Source organism: Toxotes jaculatrix, chromosome 15 (assembly GCF_017976425.1).
Source record: "Toxotes jaculatrix isolate fToxJac2 chromosome 15, fToxJac2.pri, whole genome shotgun sequence".
Lineage (NCBI taxonomy): Eukaryota > Metazoa > Chordata > Actinopteri > Toxotidae > Toxotes > Toxotes jaculatrix.
Window position 1 is genome coordinate 22,236,568 of NC_054408.1, and position 23,862 is coordinate 22,260,429.

Consider the following 23,862-nt stretch of genomic DNA (forward strand, 5'->3'; position numbering starts at 1 on the left):
TTTCACAGGAAAACGAGCGTATGTTTTATGGTTTAACATTTTGATTAAACAATAAAGAAACTGGAGGCAAAAATGATGGAAAAACACAATTATAATCCCAGTTTAATCAAAATAAAAGACAATTCAGTGTTGTTTGATAATCATTGTGACCAACAGATTAACCCAGAATACCAGGAGCTCTGCATACCAGAAACCAGGTACAGTATGTCTTCATTATAGTCATCTTTCACAGGTTTTTCTTAATTTGTTTAATACTACACAATTTCTTGTGTCTAAATCTTGACATTTTATATGCTGTGTATACTGCTAACTACACCTGAAAGTCTTTCATATTTTGAAATATAAAGTAGTGGTGGGGAAAAAAAAAGAATTGAAGCAGACAGAAAACCAGTGTTTTGTTGATTTATTTGCCAACTTCTCGTGACATGAAGGCATATGGAATGCTTTCCTACACAAATTTACCTTGTATTTATTTCCTCAAAATCTGTTTTCTACAAATACAAAAAAAGATTTTTTTGATAATAATCCTAAGAAAAAAACAGAGGACAGAAATGTTCATTAAATTTTGAGTGCATGTGTACTAAGCAGTCATTCTACATCCTCGCTGCCACTTCCAGCCTCAGGTCCGCGTATGTCAGCTTCGGGATCTTTTTCTGGATTATGTAGATCTGAAGGTTCAGGCTGAGACGCTTCCATTGGTTCTTCAGCCGGCTCTGGATGAGGTGATGGTGTTTCACTTGCTCTTACCAACTCCACCTGAAGAGAAGCAAAATTATTTATTTTTATGTTTGAAAACTTCATTTTTTTTTCTAAAAAGTTTATATGTTCATAAACAGAGCTTTAGACTTTTTAAATACAGCTTTATTTATCTTTGCTAATTTTTCATTGTCTTCCAGATCTCTGTGAGCAGTGGATACATGGAACAACAAGCTCATGTTTTTAAAGGTTTAAGTGCCACGGGCACATTTCACACACACACACACACATAGGTCTAACTGATCAACTTTATATAATTCCACGTAACTTCATTTTACCTGGGAAACAGTGTTAGCACTTTCCTCCTGTATCACTGGATATGACTGTTCTTGCTCCATTGGTTCTTCTTCGTCTTTCCTCATGGCAGGGTCGTGTTGGACCGGTGCCTCTGATTCTTTCAATGTCGCAGTCGGAGGCTCTTCTGAAACCGAGGCAGCTGCAGCAGTGAGTGGTTCAATCTGTTTGATAAAAGAAGGACAAAATTATGAACAAATAAATGGATGTGACACTAATTTCCACAGACTCTTATAAAGAAACTCAATACATTTGTCACTGAAGGACATTAATCAATTATGGCATAGGAAAGTGTGTGCAGCATCTTTATCTGTTACCTCTTTCTCCACGACATGCTCCACAGGTTTCACCTCCGTTTTTTTATTTGCTTCCAGGACCGCCATGATGGAGGCAGGTATGTGCATTTGCTGTTCCACAGAAAAAATAAGAGACAGTAGGTGAATGAGTAAACCCCGATGGAAACAAAAGTCTGGACTGTGAATGAGGTTCAGTAAGCTTGTTTACCTGATGAGGGGTGAAGGAGTGGACATGCTGTAGAAGAGGATCTCTCAGCTCTGGGCAGCGTTCAAACACACTGGTCAGTTGGGCGGGTGGCAGCTGGAGGAGCACGCTGAACGACTGAGGCTTTGTCCTTTGGCAGCACTTCACAAATCCCTCCCACACCTTCGGGTACTTCCACACCTGCAGAGCAAAAAATGGTGATAATATTGATTAATATTTATTGGTGGAATTAATTGCTGAGTCTCTATGTTTCTTCAGTTGGCTGGAGTTTGGTTCTGACCTGCTTCACAATGAGGCGGGACAGGATGTTCATGACAAAGCCGCCCAGTCGGGGATACATGGTGAGGGACTGGATGACGGTGCGCATGAGCAGCATGGGGAGGGGATTGTGCTCCATCAGCTGCTGCATCACCACAGCCAAAACCTCTGACGTGTACACGTTCTTCTCCCCAAAGCACAGGTTAGTAGCTGCAGTAAAGACACAAACAGCACACTGTTCATTGCCAGCAGGGGTACACACAGCATGTGCTCAGCCAAATATAACACAAACATTTGGTTGCAGGTAGTGAGTGCTTTCCATCTCGTTGTACATGTAAAAGATGTCCAATGACAATAAAAGGCATTCTATTCTATTCTATTCTATTCATCACTCACCAGAAACAACCTCAAAAAGCTTTTACTAAAGTCCCACTGGTGGTTGTTGCTGGAATTAAACTAAAACCTTGTAGTGATGGAGCAGCAACTGATCAACACTTAACTGACATTAAATAAACTTTCTGTTTTAAGGTTTTGGCTTAACTGCTTAATCACTGAACACAGACCTTTTATGATAGACTTCATATCACATTTGGTTGAGTCGATGTTGTGTAAGGCTATGAGCAGGTCTCCCGGGGTGAGAGGAGACACAGATGAACTTCCCTCACCTGAAAGACAACACAGAACAGTTGGAATACATCAGTGCCATAAAACTAGCTAGAATAAAACTTTAAGGTCTTGATAAAATGTGTAAATATGAAAAAAAAAAATCTTAGGAAGGCAGGTAGCAGGACATCCACCAGTGAAAGACATGAATGACTCTTACTGTGCTGAGTTCCCAAAAGACGGTTGAATACCTCCTTTACGACAATCGGGTTGAGTTTGATCAGCTTGGGTAGAGCCTGGATGACTTCATTCTTAATGAGAAAAACAAACAATGGAAAATCAAACCCAGGGGAGGATTCATTATGATTATCAAGTGGGAGTAAGGCAGCTGAGATGCAGTGTGACAGACATATTACAAAAGTATGAACTTGTTCCAAATAAACAGTTTCAGAACATTACCTTTTCTAGGCCATTTATGACGGGGATTAGGAAACGAACATCTGGCACTCGTTTGTGGTAAAGGTCTCGAACTCTCTCCACCAGCTCTGGAGACGGAGGCACTGAACGGAGGAGAGGAAGGCTTATGACTCACATCAGCACCTCTTGCTTTATTACACATCAGGATGAGGTGTTTAATTCATTTTCATGTGAATTCATCCAAAAGTGCTACATTTTTGTGAAACTGGCTTTTTTTTTTTACCTTTATCGGTCAGAATGTGCAGGCAGCGTGTGACTAAAGTCTCTGCTCCTTTAGGACAGTTTTCAACCAGGAGCAGCAGCTCGGGAGAGCTCATCCCCATTCCACGGATCTACAGAAATGTAAACACTATTGAAAATGTGCACAGCTCAAGAGGTGCATTTATTAATTGTAGTGTGGTGTCTTCCTTTGGAGGATTTTGTGAAGACTAACAATCATGAAACTGAAGTTTTTATACCACGGGTAATGACATGACATCACAGGTGTGTACAGGTGTGGCTGTTGTGTATAATTTAACTTGGCTTGGTTTGGTCTTTAGTCTGAAACAGTGAGGAAGTTGTACCGTGCACCGCTTGCTCTGATTTATCTTTTTCTTACGGTGAAACCAGTTAAAGACACATGAAGAAATAGATAAACATGTAGTCCAGACTTTGCCCTCACTGGGTTTTGTCATACTAGGTTTTCCAGGCACACATAACCGCTGTGTATCAGGTGAACACATCCCTCTTCTTATCTTAACACAACTACTTAGTGTCACCTGAGCGTAAACATCACTCTTTTCATCTGAACATATTTCGTAGGAACTTTCCCCTTGTTGTTTGGAGAGAGTTGCTCTTGTTCACAAATACAGATGAACTGACTTGACTGTCTCAGACTAGACTGTCCAAGGTATATCATCAACAATTCATTTCTGAATTGTTCTGTAAGAGGAACAAATAAAACTGAGCATTCTCCAAAGAATAATGAATAACAGAGTGAGAATGGACTTACAGGCAGCTCTATTGCTCGAAGCACGCTGCGCTTGATGTCAGCGATGGCCTCGGTGTAGACAGATGCAAGCTCATGGACCAGCCGGTGGTTTAGAGGAAGCAGGGACAAGTAGAGAAACAGGCACTGTCTCACTGTCTCTTCTGTCCAGGGGGCAGCCACCTCTGTCTCAACAAACACACAACGCTGTGAGGTTAGAGGAGTGGACTGAGAATTAGGGAAGTTGCTCGTTTATTTTTTATTAGTATGAGTACTTTTAGGATTACAGGGAAGTTAAAAAAAAAAACATCATCAGTTGAAATCATCCATATGTATTCCAAACCTGTGTCTTTGTCAGCCCCAAACAGCAGAGATGGAGGGTTGGGGTGGACCAGAAGCTGCATGTAGTTCAGGGCAAACTTCTCTATGTAGTCTCTGAGATGGTCTTTCTCATACATGCGCTTCAGAAACGCCAAGGCAGTGGTCCGCACCTGAAAATACAAACACAGTCACTGAAAAAATATGACAACTACACACCAAAAAAAAACCCAAAATCAGTTCAGCAAACCGTGAAGATGTGAGCTGCACATTACCAGAATATGGACAAGAAAATATTATCACCTTCTCTTTTTCATGTGAGCTGAGATCCAGAAGTACATGCAGATACTGGAACTGCCTCGAGGGCCGTTTGACGATAAGCTCCTTCAGGGTCGTCATGCCCAAATACACCCGAGACTGAAACAAAGGTTAAAACAAACAGCTGAGCGGACATGTTCAGAGCTAACATCATACAAGAAGCTGCGTCTTTATCCTTTATCCATTTACCTCATCCTCACAGTAACGTCTTATTACTTCCAAAGCTGATTCTGTTATAATGGGAGCCTCCAGTACCAGTTTGGTGAAAAGTCTAAAAGAGACAGAATGCAAAAATAAAATGCGACTCAGTTTAGGCTGATAACTGGATCACAGTACCAGTAAATAAACAGTGTTTCACCATCCTTTTGTTTAAATAAGAACCAGAGAAAAAATGCACACATGAGGGAATGATTAATATACATCCTCACCCGTCCCTCTGCTCTGGTTTCTCCTGCAGGCCTGACAGCAGCGTGTAGAGACAGTGGTCATAGCTGTCCAACAGCCCAGAGGGCAGCTGGCTGAGGTAAGTGTTGTACTCTTGGTAGAGGAGAGAAAATGCCAGGTCACTCCTTGTCCTGATGTCATCTAGGATAAACTCCAGCACGTCTTCTTTCATCATTCCTTCAAACTGGGTCACGAGCCTGGAGAGGAGCTTTACTCGGACCTGCCGCACAGATTCAGAACGATTACCTTAGAAAACAGGCACTTGTTTTGAGCTTAACAGCCCCCAAGTGCTTCTCCATGTTTATAAGATAATGAAAAATTTAGTGTGGGTTGACTACTTACATGGGACATGCCACTTTGAGCAATCGCCTTTTCCGAATGCAGGATGCGTTTGATCGCTCTGGAGGTTAACTTCTCAATCTGGGTGTCTGACAAAGGCTGCACAACATCTGACAACCGAAACACTTTTTTCCTCCCGCTTGCGCCTGTCATTCTGTAAAAGAACAAAACCGTATAATGCAATAAAGTGTGACTTACACAAAGGCGCATCTTCTGATACTTCTGCCAGAACTCACTTGGCTTGTGCAGTCGGGAGGATGGGCTCAGGAAGCCTCTTGACTGTGGTGGGAGCCTCAGTGGTTGCAACCTTTTCTGCGTAACCTCCCACCACAGAGATCGCCTGGCCCAACATCACTGCTGGAACTTTGCGCTTGATGAGCAGGTCTTTAGCTCCGGGGTCCTCCTCATTATCTTCCTCTTTGCCTGCGTCGTCCTCTCTGGCTTTGCACTGCTCCAGTCCTAAGATAGATCAGTAACTACAGTTAATGTGTGTGTAGCAGATACCTAAATTAAAAGTAAAAAGCACATTTCTGATTATCATATTTTTGGCCAACATTCCTTTTTCACATGCATGATTGTTAGTTGCAGCCCTAACTGATTGAAAATGAATGTCAAAAAACAAAACAAAACCACACACAATGCACAAAATCCTATGTCCTTTCATGGTGCTTGTCTTCATTACCAACCTGGACCAATCCCAGCTGAAGTCATCTGCGTTGCCATCAGCCTGGCCAGGTGTTTGATTTGGGCATCAGTGCCTGCCGACTCAACAGGTGTGTATGTGGCCTGAAAGGATGCTGGCATGACGTCAGGCAGATACACCATGCTGATGAGCACCTAAACGATGACATAGAGATATAAGCTGTCACACAGGCGAGAATTAAGTGAGGGAAACAAAACAGAGACAAAGGCCCCCCACAGCTCACCAGGTTGGCTACGTTCTCGGGGGTGAGCAGTGGGTGCAAGAACTCAGCTGTGAGGTCTATGGCGGATTGTGCAACTTGAACAGCTGCTGGTTTAGGGGTTGTGAGAGGGGCAGGCTCTTCTTTGTCCTCATCATCTTCAATCAGGGTCGGCTCTGAATTCAAGAGGAGCGGATGTCATAAAACCAGAAAATGTTCACATATTTTCCCAAGTATGTTTAGCAAAGAAAATCTAATGACTACAGTGACAGTGTGTGATCACTACTCACCCATCTTGACCTTTTTTCCCTCTGTGTACTGCTCATGGCGAGGCCGTTTGCGCTGCTCACGCAGTGCAGGTGTAGAGCGGGTGATTTCACTCTGGGGCATTCCCAGGTCCAGCAGCAGAGTGCTGATTTGACCCTGGAACTCCAGGCTGCATGGATGCTTGAGGACCGCCACCAGGTGCAGCTTCAGGTTCTTTCGCACACTGCTGACCTGAGACTTGGCCAGAGTGGGTGGCAGGTTTGCTGAAAAGGTTCAAGTGTACAGGAAGAGACTCAATAATTATTTTAGATATTACTTTGTAGAGTGTAACTATGCATTGAGCCCAGTCATTGAGTCAGTTTTTTAAAACCAGTATCAGGCTGACCAGTTTGAAATGGTGCTTTATGACTGTGTACATTACATAACACTGACTCAGGAGAACTTACCATGCAGTGTCTCATATGCCTGCACCACCTCTGACATGAACATTGGCCTCTGACGGGCAATAGTGGCCAGTGAGCCCAGTGCTGTGGTGAGGTTGATGCTGGAAATGGCTGGGTGAACCATGAACTTCAGCAGCTTCTCTAGTGCAGATTTTCCCTCCTCACACAACACATCTGTTGAGAATGACATCAGGATAAAGATGAGTTTTACTGGACTGGACTGAAAAGTCTGTTCATATATTTTTCTTTGCAACAGGATTCTAATATCTGTACCATATCGAATGTACGAGTGATCTCTGGGAACTTTATCCAGGCTGATGTCTCCTTCCTGTCGTTTGGGGACGTCGGAGTCTGATGTCCGCGGTGACAGAGTGATTATTAGTGATTCTGTGAACTTGATGGCATGAGTGCGCACACCGTCATTTTCAGAGTCGAGCAAGGCCAGAACATCCCCTTTCATCTGTGTGACCAAATCCCAGCATGCCTCCTGCATGTCCGATACTGCTTTGGAGCGCACCAACCACTGGCATGAAACAGACAGAAGTGTAAGGGGTGAGAAAAGACGTCAGATGTACAAATTTTCCCCTTTGGGAAAAATCTAGAAATTTGAGTATTTCATAAATTAGGCCTGAGGGACTGTATTAACCTGTAGAGTAACTTTGTACAGCTGGGTGAGTGTTAGGATGGCTTTCTTCACCACATTCACACTTTCATCCTTCAGCAACATGTTCAGGTTTGCGATCAGTCTGAGGAGGAGCTCATTGTCCCTTTTACTAGAAAAGACATAAAACAGTAAAAGACTGAAAAAGCTGCAGCCCGTTTTCTTTCACAAGTATAACATTTACAACCATGAGAAGAGTGAACTTGCCTAATAACTCACCATGCTTCCTCTATGAAGCCAATGACAAACTTTCTCACTTCGATAGACTTGTCAGTCTGAAAAGCAATCATCTCCTACAGGATGGAAAGACCAGTGATAGAATTATGAATCAAAGTTTGAATTTACCTGCTTGATAGAGGTCACCTGTGCAGTGCATTATAAATTTAGTATGGTTTATGAATTACCTGTATATAACATGGCAAATAGGTTACAGTTAGTTAAGAACGCTGCACACAGGTTTACTTACATCCAAGAAATTGTCAAGGAGAGAAGGATCCTTGTTGATGATAAGCTCCTGGACCTGAAAATTAATATTATCACTGATTCAGTATTGCCCGATACACACACACTTTCTCCTACAGATGTGACATTAAGTTTTGAGACTGTGATTATGAAACTGCTTTTTATTAACACTTCTTTTTGGATCTCACAACAGTGAAAAACCAATTTAAAGAGATCAGACTACAAACCTGTTTGAGCACAGTTAGCTTTTCATCTGTGGGTATCAGGGCAGCCTGATTCAAGAGATCCACCACCTGAAAAGGCAAAGAAACCCTAATGAACTTGTCTTTATATAGGCATTGATTTTATCCTCACTACATGAGAAGAAAGGCCTGATGTCATTTAACCCAAATCACACGGATTCTATTATTGTTTATGTATAAGTGTAATCGCTCATTAGTTTTCCTTACAAAAGTATGGAGTAAGGAAACAGAACATGTTGCATGGATTACACGCTCCATCTGAACCCCCAGGAGGACCTTGAACTATTCTGTACCTTGTATTTCCATCCATGTACAATTCCGACCGATATCTAGTCTCGTCACTAAACATCTTTATTATGTCAATATAAGAACAAAGATCTACTCATCTATATAACTGAGCATTAAGATGTAAACAGCATCACGTTACCTTTTCACTGGTGGTCATATCAATGACACGGGAGGCTTCTCCCTCCTCTGAAGAAAGCTCCATAATGCTGCTCTGCTTCCCTCGCTATGTAGAGAACATGTTCTTCAAAAATTCTACTGAACACTGGGATCTCTGTCAACAGATAAAAGTTACTAATATTATAACCCGCCAAGATTTCTCATAATGACGCTCAGAGTTTGTTAGCAAGTGTGAGGTTTGAGTTGGCATGGTACATGCTAGTGATTATAACATTAGAGTCAACTCCAAGGTGTTTCTACCCTTCTTAATACTAAACCGCATCTTTAAAAAGCGTTAATAACAATGCTGTGACGCTGGGTATCACAATCCACAACACTTTCGTCTCAGTAATCTAGTTAGCATGCTAGCTCCATGCTAACCGCAATGCTAACCCTGGGAGCTGTTTTACATTATACTGACAGATATGTCATGGCTACTTACAGATAACCAGGCTCGTCACTTTGTTGTTGCAACAACTATTAAATACGGCCAATGTGACAAACTCATTCATGTAAGAGCTTTACCGTTGTCAATAAGCACTGCGCTCACTCTGTTCGTCTATAAAGGAAGCGTCCATGTTTAATTGTAAGATCGCTGCTGCTCTTCTTCTACTGTTGGTGAGAGCACAGCACAGACAGCAGCCGCCGCCTGCTGGTAACATCCAGCACCTGTCCGCGGCTTCAGAAACAAAGTGACCTTTCTGCATAATGTTTAGAAATATTATCGTTAATAATTTAAAATGTGTATCGTAACAAAGTCAAGGGGCTTTATTGGCTTTGAAAAGTTCTCTTAACTTTCAAAACAATTAGCGGACTTGAGATAAAATGTCTTCAGTGATGATTTGAATGTCCTTAATCTTTAAAAGTAAATCTTTTTATACGAACATATTTCTCAAATTAAGAGTTTCAGGTCTTCTATTTTTGGTTACTTGAATTGAAAAGGGCATGGATATCAGACAAATACTGTATCAACAATAAAAGTGAAAAAGGTTTCACGGAACTACGGAAATATTTACATTAAATATTTACTGTGATTTTTGTGGTGTCAAGAAACACTATTTTGTTTATGTTATGTCACTTAAGGCAGAATATAGAATACAAGGAGCAGCACTTAGTCCCTGGTCCCACAACACGGACACCTTCAGCGCCTAATAATTTAGAACCCATTAAGCAAGATGATCTGATCACTCTTATTTTCATCTTGATAGTGATGCCTTCCTGCATAAAATGTCTGTCGATTAGTTATCTATAACAAACTCTGCTCTGTCTAAGCGCACAACTTAATCTTTAAATTGACAAAATTAATATGAGCAATAATATTCGCCATTTAAGACTTCATATCCCAGAAGTCTCTGCACCGCATAAGTGATGTCACCTGATAATGAAGAGGGTAGGGTGTGCTAATGTTTACAACCACTGGGCTGTCAGTAATTTCATCGTAAAAGACTGATTGGTTTTACCGATATTTCCAAAGTATATGAAAAGCCAAGTGAATAATAGCGACCCTTAAATGACCCTTCCTCGCATGCAGGTAAAAAGACTCCTTTAATAAAACATTTGATCGCTTCATCAAACAAGCTTGTTAGCACTTAGCTCGTCAATGTTAGTTGTCTTCTATTGGTAAACAAACGTAGCACAGCGATGTTATTTGCAACGTCGAGACAAATAAGTGGATCTGTACCAACTCCTGTCAATGAACTACCGCTACACCGAGACATAGCCTGTAGTATTACTTATTGACCTCCAGTCCGTAACAGTTTAATAGCTACTAACGCAGCTAGCTTACAGACTGTTTCGCTAGCTTTCAGGGGTTGAGACAGCTGCTCACCTGACCTCGAGAACTTTGATGGGATTCACACACAGCAGCTAGCTACAGATGAAAAATGACCAGTCAGTAGCTAACTCTCACAGTTTGTGGCTGTGTATAGCACAGCTCTGTTTTACTGTTAGTCGTTTATCATGCACTCTGCAGTGCTTCCAGCCACCCACAGCTGACATGTAGCTAACTGGCACTTAGACCACTGTCATACTTGAACAGTCAGGTAAGTTGGAATATAAACATATTTTATTAGTAGTAGGTCTCTGGAGGCTTTATAGTCGCATATTGTCTTTCGTTAGAGTGATAGCATTTTCAGTGCGGTTGGTTGTGATATTAGAGTCATAGTCGTTGGTCTTACAGTACAATACAACATCACTGTCTTGTGCTTTCTTTTTTTGTGGCAGGTGCTTGTTAGCTGTGAATTCCCCTGGTTGATCTTGACTGTGTACAGTGAGTCTGAGCAGGCATCTGGAAAGACCAGGGATAACATCTCAGAGTGTAAATTTTGTTGGTAAACAGGTGTGTACTGCATTGCAACAAACATATTTCTTCCAGCTCTTCCAGGGTATTGTAGTTCTGCCTTGCCTTTTCCCTTTTATTGTCCTTTACCTTGAACTTACTCACCCCCGATTGCCTGAGTCCAGGTTGACTGTGGCTTTTGCGTTTGCTGTAACAAGCTGATATTTGCATGCTTTCACAGGCCTTCCTACCTGTAATATTGTTGTTCTCCCTTGTTAGAATCTATAAGTTATGTTGGCAGTATGTCACTTTCAATTGAATGATTTTGAAATGTTAGCTGCAGCTGTGAGCTGTTTTCTGAATTTCAGTGTTCATTCGTTCCTCTCTTATCAGTGTCTCAATGGAATGGATATTCATCATGAATCGGATGAGCTCTCAGGGTAGCTCCACAGCCCAGCGGAGGCGGATGGCCCTAGGGGTAGTGATACTCCTGCTCGTGGATGTCATCTGGGTAGCCTCCTCTGAGCTAACCTCAGTAAGGACTTTGTCACAGTCAGTCAATTTTCCAAGCTGTTGTGAGGTGGATTGCAGTGATCATACAAGATCATCCAATAGGAGTGAAATGAGAGAGCGGGGGTGCTGATCAGATGTACTCAGTAACCACTGAGAGTGCACTGAGATGTTCAGGGATCAGCAGATAATGGTGTGAACTTGATATTTTTTATTTCTGTTTTGTTTTGTTTGTCCCTGTGCATGGTATCATTTAGTCCTTCTCTCCGCTAACAAGTGGTCAAGTACTCAAAATCTTAATTAGTTCATATTAATACTGCAACTCCATAATGTGAAGGTCTAAAATTCAAAATACATATTTTAACTTAAGTAAACTTGTGTTAACCTGTAAGTGTTTAAATATTGTTGTTACTCTAGATATTGCTGGGTAGTTAAAACTTAAACATCTTTAATGGTTCATTTCTTGTGGTAATGGCACTATTACAAGACAAGCTGGGTTAGCAGCACAGAAGTTGTTGGAAGTCACTAGCTATGGAAGACAACACGAAGACAAGGAGTCCTTTTTACATGTAGTGGAGTGAAAGCATGGAGTATTACATCAGGCTGAGTAAATATAATTTCACTCTCCTTCTATGCTCCTAGGAAGAACTACATTTAACTTGAGCACAGACCCGTGAAACCAAACTGGGTGCTTTGAAGGAATAAATGTGTAAACTTTCCAGTACATGTGAGTTGATTGACCAGTTGTTATCCTAACAGTTTTCCTCCTGTTGATTGTTCCTGCAGTACATTTTCAAGAGACAGGAATACAACAAACCCTTCTTCAGCACTTTCACCAAGACCTCCATGTTTGTGCTGTATTTGCTGGGGTTCCTGCTGTGGCGGCCCTGGAGGCAGCAGTGCACTGGCACTCTCAAGCGCCGCCACTCTGCATTTGTAAGTAGTCAAGCCACTCACTCACCACATGGGGGCAGTATGTTAAAATGTTTTAATGTTTTTTTTTTTTTTCCCCAAACATTTATGACCCTGCATTTCACAACCTCAGTGATACAGAATCACAAGCCATACCTTCTGTCAGCTTTACTGACTTTATTTTTCTTTTGACTTTGTTTTATTTTTCTACATCTGCAGACAAGTAGAAAGTTGTGGAAAACCTTCTAGAAATCATGGATTATGGCCTTTTGTAATTGCCAGAATAGTATGTCTGTCTAGACCAAGCATCCTTTTATCAAAAATCAGATTCATCATGGTTTGATGGTGGAATAAATATCCCCCCATTGAACTTTTGTTTAAGCTCACTTAAAAGCTTCTGGAGAAGGTTTTAGGGCCTGGGCTGACAAACTGTGGACCTTTAAGACAAGATAAAATTGTGAATGACTCTTCAGTCACTGCGGCAGAAAGCCAGAATCAGAATGCTTGGTTTTGGTTGGTTGACAGTCTGAATTGCATCTTTCTGCAGTTTGCTGATGCTGAGACTTACTTTGCACCCTGCACCACTGACACCACTGTGAACAACTGTTTGGTACGTAGTTTAACTGCAGGGTAAACACCACCTCTACCTACAGTGTACCGTTTACAGTTTCTGTTGGCAGTGGAGGAAGCCCAGACAAGCTTACAGAAACACAAAATACATTTTATGGTTTTGTTTGCCAACATTGTACAACTCTAACAACTGTAAATGTCTGACTTTCTTACTCTTGCACAGAGTGAACCACTGTATGTACCAGTGAAGTTCCAGGATGTACCTGCTGAACACTCAAATTGTTTAATTGGAGACTGTGACTCTTGTGAGTACATCGTCGATGTTTTCTCTTGTTTTTAAAAAAAATGAGACATGAAGCATAGCTGTTATCTTGTAAACACCAAATCTCTCTCTGAATTTAAGATCTCATACGTTTGCATAACTGCTTCAGTTTTGACTGAGATGTGATCGATACGATAACTTCATCAATTTGGTCCTATTAATGAGAAATAAAATGTGAACAACAGAGGGCAGTGTTGAGCCATGAAAATAGATAAAATCATTGTTGAGAGCCACACTGAAAAAATATGCAATATTTAACACGAGAAACCTCTGTCTGACTTTTTCAGCGACCCTCAGACACAGCCCTTTCTTTTCCAAGGCTCCATATGTTTGGTGCCTCTATTGAAAGTGATGCTTGTGTTCAGCCCAGTCTTGCATTAGAAATTTGATAAGGATGATATTTTGTGTAATTCAATAAAATGATGGTGTTGCTGCAAATATAAATGGAACCTCAAAATTACATTACATTTTCTGTGTTTGTGAATTAGAATAAAACTAGTGTTAATTCACATTTCTCTCCATTTGGGCCTCCCAGCAACCTCCAAAAAGAACCGAGTGCGTTTTAGTAATATCATGGAGGTGCGTCAGCTGCCTTCTACTCAAGCTCTGGAGGCCAAGCTGTCCCGCATGTCCTACCCAGCTGCCAAGGACCATGAAGCCATGTTGCGCACAGTGGGCAAGCTAACCATCACTGATGTGGCCAAAATCAGCTTCTTCTTCTGCTTTGTGGTGAGTGGAAATCAGCTGGAATGCAAACTTTTATTTTTTAGTATCAAGTTTTAGAAATATTTTGTAGCTGCATTAGACACAAGATATGAAAAACACTGAATTTTTTCATTATACATTATTACCTGAAAAATACTTTAAAGGTTCTGTGTTCAGCATTGTCAGTGATCAGTTTTGATTACATAAGGAATTTCTCATAATGTTTAATGTCTATCCGTAAGGCTTCACTAGTCATTCATGTTGAATGCATTTCTTTACTTCAGACATTTACAAATTTTTATAAATCCATTAAAGTGACGGCTTGCAGTTTTTTCCTTCTCCAGTTTCATAGGTGCATTGCTTCCTTTATACAGCTTATTACTGTCATCATTTATTATCGTCCCCATCATCCCATGCTCATGTTGCACATGCTAATGTACATTCTGGTAGAACGAGACACAAACATTATAAGAACCTGCTGATCAAACCTTACAGTGGCTTCAGAAAGTACTCAGACCCTCTCACTTTGTACAGACTTTATTGTGTTGTAGATTTAATTGTAAATTGTAAATTATAAAGACCCTTAATTCAGCTGTTTGTGGAAGCTGCTGTGGCAGCAGTTACAGTTTTAAGTCTTCTTGGGTCTCTACAAGTTTTGCATTGTCTTGTCTTCATGCGTCTGGGCCTTGTTGTGCTGAAAGGTGAGCTGTCTTCCCAGTCTCATGTCGTGTGGGACCTCTTCAAGGACCTCTCATTTAGCTGTATACATACTCCCCTCGACTCCTGTCCCTGCTGCTGAGAAGCACACAGACAGCATGATGCTGCCATCACCATGCTTCACTGTAGGCATGCTGTGATACAGGTGATGAGCAGTGCCTGGTGTTCACAGACAGTGTTTGGAGTTGTGCACAAAGGATTCAGTTTTTGTCTCATTGGACCAGAGAATCTTTTTTCTTATGTTATTTTCCAGCCACTCAGTCAGTGGCTTGTACTTCATAAAATGTGCCTTTGGCATATGAGAATTAGGGACTGAGCAGAGAACAGTGGTTTATGAGAGCCAAAACTGCAAATCATTCATCATGTGGCCTTTCAAGTGATGAAGTTCTTTTAATTTGTGACTCGTCATCAGTGACTCGAATTTCTGGAAAATATTAAAGCAGAGGATTTGACATAGAGATGGATGAACTTCATCCTTACTTTAGAATACATCTTATTTTTCCTACTGTTTATGACTTTATACTTTTGAAAGTGGATCGATGACAGGAAAGAGGAAGATAAAGATGCTTACTTAATCACACAGCAAACAGAGACTGACCAGTGAGTTGAATTTAAAGTTAAAATAAGTTATTTCTTTTTACCAAAGGTGTTGTATTGGAAGGTGTTTGTCATTTTGTTCACGTCTACAAAACACACAAAACAGCACATCGTTGCCTCTGTTTGTCTTCCAGTGGTTCCTGGCTAACCTGGCCTACCAGGAAGCTCTGTCCGACATGCAGGTTGCAATTGTCAACATTCTGTCATCCACCTCAGGTGACTCTCTCTCTCTATGAATTTCATGACTATTAGTAAAATTCAGTGGTGAGAAAGGAAAATGGGAAAATCTTGGTTAGGTTGTGTATTTATCAGACCTGAAGAAGAGTACGCTCACTGCTGTGACTGCTCTGTCATCTGTCTGCTTCCTCAGTTTTCTGACTCCGCTGTGCTCTACCATCTTTCCTTATTCAGGCCTGTTCACGCTCATCTTAGCAGCCATATTTCCCAGCAATAGCAGTGACCGTTTCACCTTGTCCAAACTTCTGGCTGTGGCTCTGAGGTAAGGGCTGAGTGAACGTGTTGGCAGTTGAGTTGAGAGGGGCATGCTGGGAGGTGTCAGTGCTCAGTGTATATTTACATGAGTATGTGTATTATTTTATTCTGTTTGTGTTTGCCTAATGTGTCTGTATGTTTTATATTTACATTTCAGCTCTTTCATATGCTGTTCATCCACAGTGGAAAAGTTGTTTAAATCTAGTTTGCATTATATCCAAGAGTTATTGTAACAAGCAAGGGCTTAAAGAACACGTCTGGAGATGTTTTAACGTTTTCTTATCAACAAATCCCATGAAAAGACTAAAACCAACAATGAGTTTACTCTGCCAACAAGTATTGTCTGTGAAGCTGCCGTCGGCCATTCTGTTGACACTTGGTAACACATCCTTTGATTATGATTAAGTCGGTGTAGTTCATTCCTCTTTGTTTGTCCTCACTGAATTTCTCCTCTAAATACACTGGCTCATATTTGGATCGACCAGTTCCGGCCCTTTTCTTGTTGAGTATTGTTAGCTGCATATTTAAACCCATCATACTAATCAGAGTCTGACGCAGACATTGTAATTTTGTCAAAGTAATTTTCTCCCAAACTGGCCGATGATAAGTAGTCAAAGCAGTGTGAACACAGAGCAGCTACTCTGATTACTCGCTCAGATTTTTGAGTGAGTAAAATCAAACAAAAATCATGGAATGCTGCCTCTATAATGCTTCCTCTTCTGAAGGAGCTGTACATTTTTTTTCTCACCCCATTTGGCTGGTTCACACCAGAATATCTTGATGACACTGGATCATGTAATTCATAATCCCCCAGTGGATAATTGTTTTGTGACATCCCGTTACAAAATCTAAACTTAGAACACGAGTCATCTAATTCAGCGACCCCATCACCATGGCCTGTTGTAGCTCGTGCCCTATGAAAACGTTTAGCTCATTTGGTCAAAGGCTGTTTTTGGCCGTTTCCAGTCCTTGTGCTGGGCTAAGCAGCCACTGGCTGAAGCTTCATATTTAGTGCACAGATGTGATAGAGATATCAGTCTCCTCATCCAACTCTCCAACTTTCTCAGAATGCTAAAGTGTTTGTATAATTTTATTTAATTTTATCAAACTTGTTGTGTATAGTGTCTAATTTAATCACATATCAGTGTATGTGAGGAGAAAACCAGTCACTATGTTAATTTTATTCAACACTTGTGGAATATAGGAATGTTGTAGCAGGTTTGTACTTTGTTCTTGGATGTTCATAGCCTTGTTTACCTGTGGTTTCATGTAGTGTGTCTCTTGTTTAGCATGGGCGGGGTGGCCCTTGTGAGTTTCTCCAGCATGGACAACCCTGATGAGAAAGGCCTGATAGGTAACCATGGAGACAGCAAGTACCTGTCACTCTTTCACGGTTGAGTAATTAATGTAGTTTGAAGGCCTCTTTTCCAAATGTGATGACTCTTAAATTTTCCTGTAGGTTCGTTGTGGTCGCTGGCTGGGGCCATACTTTACGCTGTCTACATTGTAATGATCAAGAGACGAGTGGATCGGGAGGATAAGCTTGACATTCCCATGTTCTTTGGTAAGTAAATGCTCACAGCAAATCTTTTTTTTTTTTTTAAGGACAAGGCACCAAAGACCCTTGTAATAATTGTAACTGAACTTGTAGCTACTGTGGCCGACAGAGGTTGTACTGTGTGTCTCTCAGGGTTTGTGGGTCTGTTCAACCTGCTGCTGCTGTGGCCAGGCTTCCTCCTGCTTCACTACACAGGCTTCGAGGCCTTTGAACTTCCCAGCCAGCTGGTGTGGACTTACATCCTCATCAATGGCCTCATTGGAACCGTCCTCTCCGAGTTCCTCTGGCTCTGGTGAGCACGTGATCCATTATCAATGCAGATGGCAATTCTGGCACCAAATCATCACAATTTACATTTTATATAAAACATCTGGAAACTGCTAGTGGAATGAAACTGGATTAGTAGAAAAGAATTTCAGTTTTTCCTAATGTGTATTGAATCAAGAATATTTCATTTCTGACTGGTGGTGCTGCTTTCTGTCCACAGGGGCTGTTTCCTCACATCATCTCTAATCGGAACTCTGGCGTTGAGCCTCACTATCCCACTTTCTATTATGGCAGATATTTGTATGCAGAAGGTAAGTTTCCCACAGCAGGTACTTAGAAATCAGAGTCAGAGTTTGAAATAAGAGTCAGGATAATGGTTTTTTGGCATCAGCGAGACTCCAGTTTGAGGACAGTAAGCCAGAGCAGGCGGCAAAAAGAAAAGTCAGGATCATTTGTGTACTTTTGTCATATTTCTTTACCAAAAAATTATTAATTGAAGTTAATGTTGAGATGTAAGTATTTATTTAAGTTGCAAGCCAAATGACTTGTGAAATTTGAACATATGGTTATAAATTAAGGTTTTAAAAAAAAATGACAGTAATGGCAGTGGTTGTAACTAGTTACTTTCTTCTGCGTGTGTGTGTGGACAGGTACGTTTCTCGTGGTTGTTTTTTGCCGGGGCAGTCCCAGTCTTCCTTTCCTTCTTCATCGCCACACTCTTATGCCATTACAACAACTGGGACCCTGTGCTGGTGGGGCTGAGGAGAGTATACGCCTTCATTTGCAGGAAACATCGTATTCAGAGGTACACCCTGACTAGTTCTCCACTGGGCTGTTATGTGGTATAATACACTGTGGAAGCTCAGAGAGCGGCTAAGCAACTGAATGCACTAACTACATCTATCAGTGTGCTAGCTAACACACGTGCCCCATAGCTACAAATTACATGTTTGAATACATTGAAAGACCATCAAAAAAGGGGCTTCAGTTCTTGGTTGCAGCTTCATTACAAGGTGATGACAACATAACTTTTACAAAACATAAACGTGATGAAGTGCTCCGTCAAAAGCATCTATCACCAGCAAGTTTAGAGTCTCTGCAATTTCATTTTCATAATGTGCCTGATTATTAATGGCTTAATATTATAAGAGGCTATAAAAGTGAACTTGATCTGACTCACCTAAGACGTACATAACCACTGGTACATAAACAGCCACTTTAGGGACAAATCATGTCTCATGTTACAGTTACTACTGTACGATTTGGAGGCTAATCTGTCTTATCGCACTAATCCCATTACCATATCCACACAACTCTCATTTCCAGGTGTCTTTCTTTTTCCAGACAGGTTATTATTCACATTAAGCTGCTGTTGTGTACAGTCATTTTCCAGTGGACCGCCTCAGTAGCGTCAAATGTGGTTACTATGGTGTTTGTGACGCAACTGCAAAAAGAGTGTAAACAGACGCACATGCTTAATGGATGAAAATGTTGCTTCCATGAGTTCCGCATGAGTTAAGGACAAATGGAAGTTATTTCCGTACACACACACACACACACACCTGGGACCAGGCGAAGTAGTAGTAAGAATATTTACACTCAAGTCTGTGCAGGAAGAGAGGTTGTGAGAAAATGTCAACAGTCATGAAATAGTTTTCAGTCCAATCTTTGAAAAAGTTAAATCTTAAAGTAGAAAGCGAGTTGTTGTGTCATTGTATTGTGTTGTGTTGTGTGACCCATTGAAAACTAATTGACCTTAACTCTGACACACGCTTATAGTCTTTTGTTCTCTGACATTCTCACAAGGACAATATACTCCAAGTGTGGCTCGCAGCCACACTAAGTTAAGTCTGTAATCGGATGCACATGCTTGACTGACTAACCTCTCTGGGGCTGTTATGCTATTTATTCGTCTGTGAATGCTTGTTCCCATTTGGTGAGGGATGATTATAATAATGATGGTTGTCAAGATCATGACTGTGATGATGATTGACACCCCGTTCCCCCTGCCTACAGACTGCCAGAAGACAGCGAGCAGTGTGAAAGCCTTATTCCTCTACACGCTTTCTCCCCCAATGAAGGAAGCTTCTGTTCGTGATCCAACAGTCAAACACAAAGTATGTGATCACCCTGATGTGTGAGTTGTTGAGTGGCGTTTGTAATGTTAATGTGTGTGTGAGAATATGAAGACACATAAATCAGTTGAATAAGTGAAATCTCAGGCAAAGAAAGTGGCCAAAATATCAATTAGTGCAGCTTTAAAGATAAAGTTTTTGATAGAAGTCTAGGATTTCTCAATAGCTGATGATCAGAATTTCCGCTGTCTTCTCCCAGCTTGTTTGCCTCGAACATCTGTCAAGCATTTGTCTGACGCCCTCAGTGTTTGGACGTGGTGTTGAGTAAGAGGGACGGAAGACGGGCAGGACAGGATGATCATCACATAAATATTTTAGATCAGAGATCGGCCACCCACTCCACATAGTCTGCATCTCAGTGAATCTGCTGTCTCTTCACTATTCATAAGTTTAGTCAAGCTTTTCTCATCTGCTCTCCCCAAACCCATAAAGTAATTGCCAGCAGGGCCGAGAGAGATTTTGAACTCAGCATGTGGTTTCTAATAGAGGTGTTAGTGGAGAAAGAAAACAGTGCAATTTAGGACATACTTAAGCCTGTCTGCTGAGTATGTAGTGTCTAATGGAGGAGCAAATGCAGGAGCAGGTTTATGTGTGTGCATGCCTGTGTGTCCACTTTCATCAAAGTAAGGCTGTAACTGATGATTCTTTCATTATGGATTAACCTTCTCATTATTGTTTCAGTTAACAGACTAATTGTTAAACTATACAATGTCAAAAATACGAAAAGAAAAAAAAAACAAAAAACAAAACCATCCATGCCAGAGCTGAATGTGACGCTTCAGAGGTCCAAAACCAAAAGATGTTTAATTTATTATTGTATAAATAGATTAAAGGCAGCAAATCCTCACATCGGAGAAGTTAGACCCAGAGAATTGACAGGGCTGGAGCTATGATTTTAGAAATACTGCGGTCATGACTCCAAGCCCCCACAATGCACCGGTCCTCCATTCTGATGCATGCTGTCATTAAAGCAAAACAGGGACAAGCCAAATCCTAAGCTATTCTTAAATTCATGTGCATTTTTCAAAGATCCAACTTTTCAGTGAGCTTGTTAAGCTGATATCATCGTTTCTAAGTATTACGTTCAGAAGTATCCTGACTGGTGGTCTCAGTGTATAAAGAAGGTTTAAATTCTGATTCAGTGCTAATGTTTTTTATCTCCCAAGGTGGCAACTGTGGATCTCGCTGAGCTGACAATCTGGAAGCTTTCAGAGACATTGAACTACCCCAGTGCCTCCTATTGAAACTATTTATTTTCTACAGTGTTGAGATGACCCAGCCATTTCTACAAACTCATTTTAATCACAGACTGAATCAGTCGTCACTGAGTGAGATTCTGATTTCACTTTTTTTGACATTTTCTGTGTTAAAAGAAACTTCATGGTACTCAAGGTGCTGGACATTATCGGTGATTACTATAGTGTCATGTGACCAAAATGAAACGGTACATGTTGAACCTGATCATAGTACTAACAGAGGTGGAGTGGATACATGTGTTTATTTGAAAATCTGTGGAAAAGAGCTTCCATCACTACTTTAGAAAGGACAATGTTCTGAACTGGACATCATTGTGTTTGTCTGTTGGCCTTTTTAAGCCGTGCTGTTTGTTTGGTGTGTGTGTGTGGAGCAGACCAAGTGCATTGTCGTATGGCCATTTGCACGCTCACAGAGCAAACCTAGTCTTTGTGGATGTTGTTAGTATTACCAAAGCAGCATATTAGTGAAACTCCTTAAATTATACACTGTGCTGCAGCTCTGTCTCTGATTTCTACACCTGGATCTATAGAAACTCGTGCAGTTTGGAGTGTCAGCTTCACTGTCATGCAGATTTCTAGGGACCAGTAGTTAGATAGAATTAGAAATGCAGTACAGCGATGAGTTCATGTTCCCCCGGCTTCAGCAGCTTGGGTAGTAACAGAATTGTTCAGAGCGACTGCTGCGTGTGTTGCAATAATATTTTCCACCTTCAGGTGATACTAACACTGTCCTGATAAGATTCAAGTATTTTACATCTCTCAGCACAAAGCACAACACAGTCGGAGTCTTTATTCTGTTGAGGAAAACTTTATTATGCTGATGCTGGAAGAAGAAAAATGAAATCACAGTACAGCTGAACGAGAAAGCACCACATCCTACGGACCCAACAACGCTCGTTTCCTCTTGTTACCTCTTGTTACTCCTGTTCCTCTGACCGTGCTGCATCCTGAAGACAAACTGTGATAGAGAAGTAATCTTTGCATTTGAACATGAAGTGACAGTAAGCTACAAAACGGTCGTCTGCTTGAATGAGGGGGTTTCCTTTTCAAATGGGTGTAAATACTGTACACAGTGAAACATTATCAGAGTATTGATGTTTGTTTGTGAACCTTGGATGAACACTACATTTTTTTAATCTTCTGAGATTCTGTATCAGTTTATATTTGATGTATTGTAAATGATTACAGCCAGAGGAAGAGTTTGCATTACAGCCAAATTCTCTTTTAGTTGCAACTGAGATTATAATCACATGAATTGGACTGTCGTGAACTAAAAATGATTTTATATACTGTTTGGGATTTCATGTGATGAGAAAAAGCATTTCTTTAAGCAGCCTCAGAGTCTGTCATGTAATCAAGGATGTATACATTGCAGTTGAAAGTGAAATGTAAATGTTATTCCACTCATCCTGTTAAATGTCAGATGTGTGTTACATCTTTATGGAGTGCTTTTATTGCACTCACCTTTGATTGGACGTATGAAGTGGAGGAAGTAATAACTGGCTGGCAAGGGTAAATGAATGGGCTGAGCACTTTAAATTGACAGATAGAAACTGGTTTCATTCATGTTCATTCAGTCCCACGCTCTGTCAGGATTTCTTAGATGATACATTTACAGGTGATTCTTCTTTTATCTTTTATCAGTGGTGCTTGTGGAATCATGGATATGATTTTTTTTCTTTCTCAGGTTCTTTGTCTTGTTTTCGTTATCTGAGCAATTTCTTTGTCTTTTAAGTGTCATTAATGAAGATGTAAATGAGATCTGTAAAAGAAGGCCCAGAAAAGGCTGTGATAGCAGATTCCCTTTTATCAGCCTAAGCTCTTGAATAATCCTATTATTTTGCAAGACTGTTTCCATACTTACACTGCACTATTAAAACATATCATTTTAAATATCTGCTTTATCTAATCTGTTTGGTAATGTTTGACCAGGGGTGCCCAAACTTTTGTATGCCACTGTAGTTTGAAACGTATTGTAAGAATTGTGGTTAATTTTTTTAAAATTTATATTTATATTTATAGGCATTAATGGTTGCCAGTGGACAAACAGGTCAAACTTTTTATTTATCCAGTGAAATATCTCAGCATCCACTAGACTGAAATTCTGAACTTCTCATCCAACTAAGTCCAATTCTGTTGTTAATGACTAAATACCTGCAAAACAAAAGTAATGAAATTCCTAACTTTGTCAGCTCTGTTATCTTTACTGCTAATTAGCTAATGTTAGCATGTTAGAGTATTCTAAGATGCTGAACATGATAAATGTTATGTAGTACCTGCTAAATATATTAGCATTGTCATTGTGACCTAAAGCTGTTAGCAAAAAAAAAAAAAAAGAACAAAATACACTCATAGAGAAGAGCTTGCAATGCTATCCAATTGCATATTGTGCTAAAAAAGATTCCCTCATGGAAGGTTAACTCTGTTTGCACATTCAGGCCGTTTATCTTGTTTTTGTCAGAGCCACGGAAAGACATTTGATATTTGAGATTTTTTTTGATGCACTAAATATTATCTTTCAGAATGTCTGAAACATTTCTGGGTCTGCTTAAGGTGGCTTTTACATTCCTTTCAGTGTATAGTGCTTTGGATTTAGATAGAGGCCAAATACTGCAAGTCTAAACTGTAGAACACCAATTGTGCTGCTGAAGGCCTGCAAACAGAGCATGCCTTGCAACCATGTGCATCATCAAACTTGGACATACAGACTGGTGGCCCAAATATTGACTCTAACCATCTGTTACACAAAGCAGTAGACATTTTGTCATACAGAGTATAGAGTCTGTTTTACCTCAGACCTAAAGTGTGACCCCTTTAATCATCTCAGTGTCAAGTGGTGACTCAAGT

General features: G+C 40.7%; 2 protein-coding genes across 4 annotated transcripts; one reads left to right on the forward strand and one right to left on the reverse strand.

Annotated features, from left to right (window-relative positions):
* Positions 1-388: 388 nt before the first annotated feature.
* sympk (symplekin) lies at positions 389-9,314 on the reverse strand. Of its 2 annotated transcripts, none has more exons than XM_041057792.1 (27): positions 9,222-9,314; positions 8,680-8,811; positions 8,238-8,303; positions 8,015-8,068; positions 7,768-7,841; positions 7,534-7,660; positions 7,161-7,410; positions 6,891-7,061; positions 6,468-6,707; positions 6,202-6,353; positions 5,962-6,112; positions 5,512-5,734; positions 5,279-5,429; positions 4,921-5,156; positions 4,682-4,763; positions 4,478-4,591; positions 4,200-4,347; positions 3,881-4,041; positions 3,113-3,221; positions 2,872-2,972; positions 2,633-2,723; positions 2,373-2,474; positions 1,832-2,019; positions 1,555-1,731; positions 1,368-1,457; positions 1,035-1,214; positions 389-756 (listed from the first exon to the last, which is right to left on the reverse strand). In XM_041057792.1, exons 2-27 carry the CDS (start codon positions 8,740-8,742, stop codon positions 589-591), a joined length of 3,669 nt encoding a protein of 1,222 aa, XP_040913726.1. In that variant the 5' UTR covers positions 8,743-8,811; positions 9,222-9,314; the 3' UTR covers positions 389-588. The 2 variants fall into 2 exon arrangements, with proteins under 2 accessions (XP_040913726.1, XP_040913725.1); XM_041057791.1 differs by having other exon boundaries at positions 9,139-9,289.
* Positions 9,315-10,082: 768 nt separating this feature from the next.
* Positions 10,083-22,908, forward strand: LOC121194757 (solute carrier family 35 member F5-like). 2 transcript variants are annotated; one of them, XM_041057765.1, is made up of 16 exons: positions 10,083-10,227; positions 10,920-11,034; positions 11,368-11,509; positions 12,271-12,420; positions 12,944-13,006; positions 13,190-13,271; positions 13,824-14,017; positions 15,442-15,523; positions 15,719-15,806; positions 17,089-17,153; positions 17,259-17,363; positions 17,490-17,649; positions 17,845-17,935; positions 18,275-18,429; positions 19,641-19,741; positions 20,926-22,908. In XM_041057765.1, exons 3-15 carry the CDS (start codon positions 11,375-11,377, stop codon positions 19,720-19,722), a joined length of 1,452 nt encoding a protein of 483 aa, XP_040913699.1. In that variant the 5' UTR covers positions 10,083-10,227; positions 10,920-11,034; positions 11,368-11,374; the 3' UTR covers positions 19,723-19,741; positions 20,926-22,908. The 2 variants fall into 2 exon arrangements, with proteins under 2 accessions (XP_040913699.1, XP_040913700.1); XM_041057766.1 differs by lacking the exons at positions 10,083-10,227; positions 10,920-11,034; positions 11,368-11,509 and adding an exon at positions 11,639-11,677.
* The last annotated feature ends 954 nt before the right edge of the window (positions 22,909-23,862 follow it).

Bases quoted from the DNA above. Each gene is read 5' to 3' on its own strand.
- LOC121194757 (XM_041057765.1), top strand. From the start codon at position 11,375: ATGGAATGGATATTCATCATGAATCGGATGAGCTCTCAGGGTAGCTCC. The intron at 11,510-12,270 runs GTAAGGACTTTG...TTGTTCCTGCAG, and splicing joins CCTCCTCTGAGCTAACCTCA to TACATTTTCAAGAGACAGGA. The intron at 17,650-17,844 runs GTGAGCACGTGA...TTCTGTCCACAG, and splicing joins TCCGAGTTCCTCTGGCTCTG to GGGCTGTTTCCTCACATCAT.
- sympk (XM_041057792.1), bottom strand. From the start codon at position 8,742: ATGGAGCTTTCTTCAGAGGAGGGAGAAGCCTCCCGTGTCATTGATATG. The intron at 5,430-5,511 runs GTGAGTTCTGGC...GTTCTTTTACAG, and splicing joins CTCCCGACTGCACAAGCCAA to AATGACAGGCGCAAGCGGGA. The intron at 4,348-4,477 runs GTGATAATATTT...TTGTATTTTCAG, and splicing joins GCTCACATGAAAAAGAGAAG to GTGCGGACCACTGCCTTGGC.